The sequence below is a fragment of the Oryctolagus cuniculus genome, chromosome 1 (genome assembly GCF_051225735.1).
Source record: "Oryctolagus cuniculus isolate XC-2025 breed Fujian yellow rabbit chromosome 1, ASM5122573v1, whole genome shotgun sequence".
Taxonomy (NCBI): Eukaryota; Metazoa; Chordata; class Mammalia; order Lagomorpha; family Leporidae; genus Oryctolagus; species Oryctolagus cuniculus.
In genome coordinates, this window is record NC_142867.1 from 18,253,974 (window position 1) to 18,264,613 (window position 10,640).

The 10,640-nt window shown below is 49.7% G+C and overlaps 1 protein-coding gene across 7 annotated transcripts in view; it reads left to right on the forward strand.

Annotated features, from left to right (window-relative positions):
- The window catches only part of AGBL2 (AGBL carboxypeptidase 2), a 62,097-nt gene extending 54,695 nt beyond the window's left edge, over nt 1–7,402 (forward strand). For 5 of the 7 annotated variants that reach the window (XM_070070380.2, XM_089326539.1, XM_089326554.1 and 2 more), the window contains one exon: nt 327–1,079. In XM_070070380.2, the coding sequence (XP_069926481.2) occupies nt 327–500 (174 nt within the window). In that variant the 3' untranslated portion in view covers nt 501–1,079. Of the gene's footprint in view, nt 1–326; nt 1,080–7,255 lie in introns of those variants that run through there. The other 2 variants (XM_089326543.1, XM_089326550.1) reach the window with 1 other exon arrangement.
- The last annotated feature ends 3,238 nt before the right edge of the window (nt 7,403–10,640 follow it).

A 10,640-nucleotide genomic window follows, 5' to 3' on the forward strand; every position in this document is an offset into this window, starting at 1 on the left:
GACTTCCATAGCATGTCAGACACACAGAGCTGAAAACATGGGCAGACCACCACCTTGCTAGAGCAGGTCCTTTTCTCCCACTGAGAAATGTTTCTAGACAGCCTATAAAACACAGCCCCTCTGCTTCCCAGGGCAATGAAGATGTCACCCATGGGCCCTAATTTGACCATCTGACGAACCAGGCCCTGTAACAATGGCAGTACTTTGGTATTTGGGGAGAAAATACAAGTACTGTCACTAGATCCCAATAAAGCCAGCCCCAACCATAAGTACAATTAGAAATTGCAACATACAGTGAAATCTGCTTGTTTATCTTGTTTGCACAGAGTAAGAAGCCAGGCTTTACAGTGCCATGCTCTCCAAAGAAAAGTACAAACTCCAGCCAAGAGCCAGCCCCAGGTATGAAGCCAAACTGGCCTAGGACTATATATGCTGCCACAAAGACAGGCCGTGGTGCCATGGTGACATACCCATCCTTACACATATACACATACCCATAGGTGCGCGTGTGTCATGCCATGCAGGCATGTCCCGGGGACGTTCTGGGCCAGACAGCCTGTGTGAGGCAGGGAGAAGTAGGCCTGGGGACTGTCTGTCTGTCTGTGGTATACTGTGTTGCACACTCATCATGTGCTGACCCCCCACTTTGTACTCAGACTCCGTCCATGTCCTCATGATGCACACCTCATCAATTCAGTTATTTTTTTCATAAAATGAAATGTTCTTATAACGTATGGAAAAGCTTCCTCTAGCAGCAGCCAAAGTGTGTGCTCGTGGAACTACAGCACAGATATACCACATTTTACCCATAGCTACTCTCTCCAAAATTATATGCAAATCAACTTTAAAAGATTGAACTCTTTTAAAAGTATTTTGGGAGTAAGCTATCCAAAAATGTCTTGTGTCAGCTTTCTGGTGATGGGTGATCAGTCAGACTGTTAGTATACAAGTTTAGCTCCCAGTAAGCTATTCCCACATAGAGACAATTCCTGTATTACCCAGAATTTAATGTTACATATATTATGTTCAACAAGGTTATGTAAATTTTTAACCCTATGATTAAAATTCTTTCTCTCTAACCAGTTGTTTCCTTTGATTGGTTAACTGCATAATCTTATGTGAACAGATATTTTATGTCAGCCATTTCTTTCCCAGAGTCCCTCATGAGCACCAAACAAACCAGACAGTCTGCTGGCTGTGACTGTCATGGTGACCTGCTGGAGTCACGTTAAAGAGGTCCCTCCAGCTCGGGCCAGCCTCCCTGTTTTGGCCTTACTCTTTTCCTTTCACATTGGATTGGAAGGTTTCTAGCACATTTTTCATTATCACTTCTCAGCTCTTTCCACACCCACCACTAGCTGGGTGAGTAGTGATTAGAACGACACGCAACACACACTTCATTAGCATCCCCGTGTATCAGTCTTTTTTTAATTTCCAGTTTGAGAAACTGAGCAGAGCGCAGAGAATTCCCAGGTGCAGTCCCCCACACCAAGGGCGTCCTTCTGCAGGGCATGAGCTCTGCGCTCTGCACCTGGGGAGTTTGCTGATGCCGTCCCCTGTGCCACACTTGCCCATACCCTAAGCCCTCAGTCAGCGTCCTGAGTACCGAGAAAGCACCCAGCCAAAACCCCGCTGTTTGTCCCTAAGAGGATGTCCTTAAAGGACAAGTCCCCAGACCGCTGTAAACAGCTGAAGGCGAACTTGTTTGAAAGTTGGTCAGCACTACGTATTTTTGCTCCAAATAACTTTGGAGAAAGGTTACGAAAGGCACCCTAGTATGATGATGACATTTTTGGAATAAAAAAATCAGAATACATGATGAGTTGCTTGTAGAAATGCTTTTTGAAAACACAAAACTTCCTGAGAGGTGTGGTTTGGATGTGTGTTAAAGGGGCAAAATCCCATGAAACCCAGGCATAGCCTCCACATCCAGCAACTCCTAGAAGGCCATGCTCATTAGATTCCAAGCACCGCCCAGCTCACGTGAAGTGAATCCTGTCAAGGAGTCATATTTGTTCTCTTTAGAAAAGAGTGGCAAGTTTTCCTCCCTGGATTAGGAAGAAGTGCCCGCAGGAGATTTACATGCTGCAGCCTCCAGAAGCCAGTGTGCCTGTCATTTCCCATTCAGCTTTTGTTAAAGGCTGAAGGAGTGACCCTGGCTAGAAATTTTAGAATGAAAAACTCAGGTAATCCATTCTAACCACCTGAACGGTCTGAATAAACCTCATACTGCTGGAGAAACCACCTGAACCTGTCGATGACTGACGGTGAGCCGAGGACGGAGACAGGGCGCAGTCGAACAGAGTGGGTGCAGGGGACAGAGGTCAGCTTCCCGCTGGGCTGTCAGGCTGTAGGGGAGGAACAAGGAATGTTCTCCATACGTGGTTTTTATAAACTAAACGCGTAGTCCTAGTACAAGTAATGCTTTGAGATTCAAAATGGATTTCGGGTGAACACATTTTCTTAAGAAGCCCAACTTTTTTGGACCCATGGCCTAACCGAGGTCCTGTCGCCATCCTGGTGGCAGAATGCCCTTTTCCGGCCGGGGAGAGGCGCCAGTGGTATAAACGCATGCAAGCAGGCAAGGCGATGGCAGTAAGCATTGCTCTTCAGCTTTTGGTGGAATACTAAATACAGGGATTCCATATGGACAGAGGGGCTCTTTGAGAACAAAAATTCTAGGTGTTTTTTTTTTCTCACTTGTCATTAAAAGGGGCAAGAATTTTGGTGCTTTCCTGGATACCTGGCCACTCTGACACGACCTTTGATCACGGTCGTTGATTACATTGTCACCAAGCTTGACTTGACGACAGCTCTTAGTCCATTTTCTGTTGCTGTAATTGCACACTACAGACTGGGTCACTTATAAAGAACAGAAATGTATTTCTTACAGTTTTGGAGGCTGGGAAGGCCAAGGTCACAGGGCTGCACGTGCTGAGGACTCTCGCGCCCCGAAGCAACACAGGGCATCCAGCGGTGAGACAGAGCAAGCGCACCCCAGAGAGCTCACTTTTCTAACAAAGCCACTCCCTCAGCAACTAGCCTATGGACTCATTCATCTGCTAGTTCACTCATGCCGCCCAGGCACTTCCCAAAGATACCATCGACACTGCTGCATCGGGGCCCACCCAGCCCACAGCCATAGCTACTGATGAAATGCCACACAGACGCTCTGCTTGGCAGAAATCGAGCTGGCGCCCTCTGCTCTTCCGGGCTGCTCTCAGACTCACTTCTGGTTTAATTATCTAGAATAGCAGCAGAGACGTTTCTCGGACACAGAGACTTGGCCCCTTCTGCACAGGATATCTTTGAAGCCACAAAGCCCGCTCTGTCCTGTATAACCACAAAGACAGACAGTATGCACTGGCTAGGTTTAGTCAGACTAAATGCCGCCAGTGGCATTTCTCTGTCCATTTCTTAGTGTAATATTCCTGGGGGAGATAAGCTCATGTCTCATAGTGCTTGCCATTCATCTTTGTCCCCTTTTCTCTACCCTGCTGCTGCCTGCCCGATTCACTGAAAGCTCAGTTTATTTTCCCTGTTAACTGGGTTGCACCCATGGCCCACACAAGACAAACTTCCTTGTGAAACCAGGCTTAGATAGGCATTGTTTTCATGCCTCTGTTTCCTGACAAAGTACACCGCATGGTCCAAAGTGATACTTGTTTAATAAGGGTGATTCCAGGAATGTACAGAAAGCAGTAAAGATTGAGGATCCCTCACCTGAAAATCCAAAATCCTAAATCTGAAACTCTCCAAACTCTGACATGCTACACATATCCTCACATGAGGGCCATGATTAAAACGTAGGCACACAACATACCAGTTATTCAGCATCCCCCCCCCCCCGGGAAAAAGACCCTCCCAGCTCCTTCAGCTGTAATACATACCCTTTGTTTCATGTACTAAATTATTAAAAGTATTGCATAAAGTCAGCTGCAGTCTGTAAGGTGAACATGAAACATAAGTGAATTTCAGCTTGGACTTGGTGTCCGACCCTCGAGATGTCTCATTATGTACGTGCAGCTATTCCAACACCTGCCCCGCTGCATCCGAAATCCGGACCACTTCTGGCCCCAGGCGTGGCGGGTAAGACACTCAGCCTGTAATGCTTCTTGAAAATTCTGACTGCCGACACTTGCACCTTGAGCCATGGGCTACTCCCACTAAACCATCATGCAAAAAGAATGCACTGAGCAGTGGCTAGCTTAGAACTGCGGAGAATGCCATGATTTGTAAGACTCCATCCCTGCTTAAAATCCAGGTGGAAAACAAAGGTAGTGCACAGACAAAAACAAAGCGGGCGTCTGGTAGCTTCAGAACACTGTAGGGGTTGAAGAGCCGCGGGGTCTGAATCCCATCCAGGCCGGGGCTGGGGACAGAAGCGGAAGTTGCTTCACTGCCCTGGACCTGCGTTTGTGACCTCAAAGGTGAAGAGCCATGGAGCAGAGCCGCCTGAAGCCGTGTTTTCATGCAGTCAGTCATCTGCACACGCCTCTTAGCTCTGGATCCACAGCAGTGATGCGCCTGAAACAGCCGCCCTCTCCAGCCTGGGCTCGGATCTGGTTCTTGGGGAACACGCCAAACAAGGCGTCTGGCTGTTCCGAGGGCAGCCCCTCCCATCATGTCCCAATTTTAGCGCAAGCCGTCTCTCCCCCTCGGCCCCTGAATTAGCTACTGCTATGTCACTGGATTCAGTGACCCCCCAAGTCCCTTCAGCGGACCCCTTTGCAGCTCCATCCAGTGCCCTTTCTCCCTCGTGGCTTCACTTCCCTGTTCAGCCCAGATCCCCGCGCTCATGACGTCAACTGCTCTCTTGCCAGCACCCCAGTGTCTTCACTGTCTGTCCTCCTGCCCCAGCCACCTGGTGCTTTCCCCAGCTTTGGATCAGCGAGTTATCCCAGCCATCTGTCTTCTCCACTCCAGCCTACATCCGGGCTGCCAAGATGGCTGCAGGAAAACCCGCTGCAGGGTAGCCGGGGCTACCGCACGAGTGTCGCCATCGCCTCCAGCCCCGGAAGTCTGCCCTCTGCTGACACTGGCGCTCCCTCACCTTTGCCCCACCTTGGCTGTCCCACACCTTCTCCATCTCCTGCAGTGCCCTGCTCCGACTCCGCAGCCGGCATCCCCCAGGGAACAGTCTTGCCCAGAGGTGCCGGTTCAGAAGCTGGGCTCTGGCGAGGCAGGGGAGAAAACTGCGAACACTTTCCGGGCTCCCTGTGGCCGCTTTCTGTGGCGGTACTGGCACATTTCAGAAGGATTGCGTGATTGAACCAGTGAATGAATGTGTGATCCTAGTAAGAGCCAGGGTTCTGACTCCAGCAGGAAATAAGAAGAAAGGTCCTATGAGAATGGATTAGCTTTGGAAGCATTAGTGTGAACTCTGAGATTGAGAAAATATGCACATTCAGGGCCAGTGTTTTGGCGCAGCGGGTTAGGCCTCCGCCAGCAATGCCAGTCCCTTGTGAGCACCAATCCAGCTCCCTGCTAATGTGCCTGGGGAAGCAGCAAGAAATGGCTCCAGTACCTGGGCCCCTGTCACCCATGTGGGAGACCCGGATGGAGTTCCAGGCTCCTAGCTCTGCCCTGCCTAACCTCAGCCATTGTGGCCATTTGGGGAGTGAACCAGCAGATGGAAGATAGCTTTCTCTCTCTCTCACTCCCTTTCTCTCTGTACCTCTGCCTTTCAAATATATAATTAAATCTTTAAAAAAAGAAAATATGCACATTCATCCCCTCAGCAAACCTGGGGACTGGTTCCCGGCTCCCCCACGGATGCTCAAGTCCCTTGTATAAGGTGGCATAGTGTTTGCAAATAACCTACACACATCCTCCCATGGACTTCATATCATCTCAGATTACTTACACCCGGTACCAAGTAAATGCTGTATACCTAGTTATTATGCAGTATTGTTTAGGGATTGATAACAGGAAAAAGTGTGCTTCTTCAGTACAGATGCAGGGTTTCTTTTCAGATATTTTGGTTTAGACAAGCATTCCAGGTTGGCGGAATTCTTGGAGGCATGAACCACCCCCCCCCGCCCGCCCGCCACATGCAGAGAACCAATTGTATATGCATGCTTAAACATGTGTATTCAAGTCTATATGTGATAATGTGAATGGGCACTCATATATGATCCGTGCATGGATGTGTTTTCAGTGCTGTCTGTTAAAAAGACCCAAAACCACACCCCCTTAGCGATAAGCACATTTTTTTTTTTTTTACAGGAAGAGTTAGACAGTGAGAGACAGAGAGAAAGGTAGCAGTAAGCACATTTTGCACTGAGATCTTGGTGTCTGGCACCACTAAGAGGAATCAGGGCCCATTAGAAAAATAACTGATTGCAAGGCTGGGGCAATGTACATATGAGATGAGGAGCCTGGGACATCTCACTATGCCCAGAGTGCTCTAAAATAGGGTTTTGTTGGGGCTGGTGCTGTGGCATGGCTGGTGGGGCTGCCGCCTGCAGTGCCAGCATCCCATATGGGCGCTGGTTCAAGTCCTGGCTGCTCCACTTCCGATCCAGCTCTCAGCTATGGCCTGGCAAAGCAGTGGAAGATGGCCCAAGTCCTTGGGCCCTGCACCCATGTAGGAGACCCAGAAGAAGCTCCTGGCTCCTGGCTTCAGATTGGCACAGCTCTGCCTGTTGTGGCCAATTTGGGAGCGAACCAGCGGATGGAAGGTCTCTCTCTCTCTCTCTCTCTCTCTCTCTGTGTAACTCTGACTTTCAAATAAATAAATAAATCTTAAAAAAATAATAAAGTAGGAGCTTTTCACAGGACAGGAACCAGATCAGAGGGGCTCCCACCTGCCAGATCTGGGATATTAGGCACCCAAATGATTAACAAATCATAACCCATTGGGAAAATGAGGAACCAATGAGTTCATATCAGTGGGGGAGGGAGGAGAAGTGAGGGTTCTTGCTGAAGTAGAAAGAAGCTGAGGCCTGATGCTAGAGTTGGGAATTCATTATTTTACAAACACTGTAGTAAAATGGATCAGGCAGAAATCACCTATGGATGAAAAACTTAAGAAGCAGGACCCAGCTTTCAGGGCTGGGTGCTGTCTACACAGAAAGCGCTCAAGACTGGCCACCACTCTCATCTACCCCAGCTTCCTTCCTTCTTGGAGAAAACAGTGCCCCACTTTGGATTTATGGCTAATCTTGCCACCAGATGCTGCAGTTCCATGTCCCCACGTGATCTCCCCAAACTTTTACATTGCTTTATCCCCTTTCCTTTCTCTCTCTACCAGAAACTTCCCTGTGGCCTAAAACCATGCCAAGCCTCTCATCTTTAAAGAAAGCACAAGCGGGCTGGCATTGTGGTGCAGTGAGCTGAGCTGTTGCCTGCGACACCAGCATTCCCTTATCAGAGCGCCAGTTCCAATCCAGTTCCCTGCTAATGTACCTGGAAAGGCGGCAGAAGACGACCCAAGTGCTTGGGTTTCTGCCACCAACGGGGGAGACCTGAGTAGTTCCAGGCTTCTGGCTTCAGCCTGGCCCAGCCCTGCCTGTTGAAGCCATCTGGGGAGTGAACTAGCAGATGGAAGATCTGCCTCTCCCTCTGTCTCTAATTCTGGCTTTCAAATAAATAAATAAATAAATAAATATTTTTTTAAAAGAGGAAAGCACAAAATCCTTCCCCATGCTGCTATAAAACCTCAAAATTCCTTCCTTTTTCCACTTCTTCCTTTCAATAGCTCCATTTATTGTACACTCACTTTGTGTCAAAAGCTTTACCCTCCCGGGCCAGTGCTGTGGTGTAGCAAGTAAAGCCACCGCCTGCAGTGCCAGCATTCCATGTGGGAGCTGGTGGCTGCTCCACTTCCCATCCAGCTCTCTGCTGTGGCCTGGGAAAGCAGTAGAAGATGGTCCAAGTCCTTGGGGCCCTGCAGCTGCGTGGGAGACCTGGAAGAAGCTCCTGGCTCCTGGCTCCTGGCTTCGGATCGACCCAGCTCCAGCTGTTGCGGCCACCTGGGGAGTGAACCAGCAGATGGAAGACCTCTCTCTCTCTCTGCCTCTCTGTAACTCTGCCTTTCAAATAATAAATAAATAAATCTTTTTTTTAAAGCTTTACCTTCCATAGCTATTATGCCCATTCCACAGATGAGAAAACTTAGAGTCAAAGATTTTAATTTAGCTCTGCCTCAATCTAGAACTGTCCGGTTTGGCAGTCTCTCACCAACCACATGGTGCTAGGGAACACTTGAAATGGGACTAGTCCAGATTTTAAAGATTTAGAACCAAAAAAAAGATAACATATTTTATTAGTATTTCTTATATGGATTATATACTAAAATAATATTAGGGATATTTTGGGTGCATTAAAATGTATCATTAATTTTACCTGTTTTAGGTTTTTTGGTTTTTTTTTTTAAAGATTTATTTGAAAGGCAGAGTTAGAGAGGGGGGAGATCTTCCATCTGCTGGTTCACTCCCCAGATGACTGCCAGGAGCCTAGAATTCCAACCAGGTCTCCCGTGTGGTTGGCAGGGGCTCAAGCACTTGGGCCAGCTTCTGCTGCTTTCCCAGGTGCATTAGCAGGGAGCTGGATTGGAAGTAGAGCAGCAGGGACTCAAATCGGCGCCCATGTGGGATGTCAGCATTACAGGCAGTAGCTTGATCAGCTGTACCACAACACCGGCTCTTCTTTTTAGTTTTTTAACTGTTGCTGTCAAAAATCTGCAGTTACACGTGTGGCTGGCCTTCTACTTCTTTTGGACGGCACTGTTCAGGAGTAGTCAGTGCAACACAGCCTCGTCTGCCCAGCACGACTTCCCTCAGCTCCACGCATGTACCCGTGGGCTGCAGGGCTGTGCACCCTACATCCCCTCCCTGGATGACCCCAGCCCACCCCTGAGGTTGGCCATGATGATGCTAAGTCAGGCCTCCCCTACACCAGCAGCCCCCAGCCCCCCTCCATCTCCACTGAATTTCCCTCTACAGTGCAGGGCAGCATGTCCAAAGTGCAATTACTGTAGTATGCTGTCATCTGTTCCTTAAAGCAGCACTTGCCTCGGGCTCCCCCTCCCAGGACACAGTACCATCGTCGGGACCACGCCTGTAACCCCGGCCGCTGCAGCTGCCCCTCCACCTCCCCGCTCAGTGATCACATCCTATCCGCTGTACCTTGCAAGTAAACTCACAAACCCCGGGGCCGCCCGCTGAGGTCAGGTAACCGTGGCAGTCTCCCAGCCTCCAATCTTGTGGGTCCTGACATCGCTGACAGAGCATCACAGGTGGGCCCAAGAAAAGACAAATCTGCCTGTGTTGGTCCCCAGTCCGCCGGCTCCCTTTGCCTCCATCTCCAAACTTCCCCTGTTCCCTCTGAAGCTGGAACACTAAGTGCCTCCCCCTCTCCCCTCTCCACCGCACTCCACCATTGCTTCACAGACACAGGCATCACAGTTCATGCCTCAGCTCAGACAACAGCTCAGGGGCGATGTCTGGCGCAGCGGTCAAGGCCCTGCTTCTGATGCCCGCGTTCCGTGTCTGTAGCTGGCTCGAGTCCCGCTCACTGTGGCCCTGGTGTCCTACTCCCCGTGCACCTTGGGAAAGAAGCAGGTGACGGCTCAGGTACTTGGGTCCTTGCCGCCCACGTGACAGACCCGGACTGAATTCCTAGCTCCTAGCTTCGGCCTGACCCAGTCCTGGCTGTTGCAGCGAGCTGGGGCGTGAAGCAGCAGATGGAAGATTGTCTTTCTGTCTCTGCCTCTCTTCTGCCTTCTAAATACAATGGAAAAAAAATTAAATAAATGTTTAAAAACTACAAAAAAGAAAAACAGTCCACCCTACATAATCTTCTGCAGGCAAAACTCATTTCTCTTTCCTTTGCCCCCGAAAACCCTCTAGCGTCTGTCTCTGCTAACCAGGCTGATTCCATACAGTCCACAGGAGGAAAAAGTCTCAAAGAATACAACAGGAAGCCTGGAGGCAGCGCAGCTCCCCGACTGCCCCAACAACATCAGCGAACAAGAACAGCTGTCCCTGCCTGTCTGATCCGAAGGCAGGAGCCAGGTACTTATCCTGGTCTCCCATGGGGTGCAGGGCCCAAGCACTTGGGCCATCCTCCACTGCACTCCCTGGCCACAGCAGAGAGCTGGCCTGGAAGAGGGGCAACCGGGACAGAATCTGGTGCCCCGACCAGGACTAGAACCTGGTGTGCCGGCGCCACAAGGCGCAGGATTAGCCTAGTGAGCCGCGGCGCCGGCCTCTATTTTTTAAAGAATGTTTTACTTGGCCCTCACAGCCGTGTTAGGAAGCAGACACCACTCTACCCATTTGTTTAAGGTGCAGAGAGATAATGTGATCCGCCCACGACCACGTCTATTAACTGGCAGAGACAGAATCCGGACTTCCAAGCTCATGTGCCTTCTGCTCTGTCGAGTGCCTAGCAACCTGCTGCGTACAGGGCAGTATTAAGCAAAACTAGCGTTTAAATTTCCTACGCACAATTTCACTTCATGTCCATGGCGATGCTGAGAGGTATCCCACGTTAGACTTGGATGCAGAACCAACATCAAAGAGGATAAAATGAATGGATACAAAGGAAGAGCCAGGTTCCAAAAGCAAACCTTTCGCCAGCACCTCCTGCTCTGCGCCACGCTCTGCCCAACTCAAACGTGGTCAAATACAGAG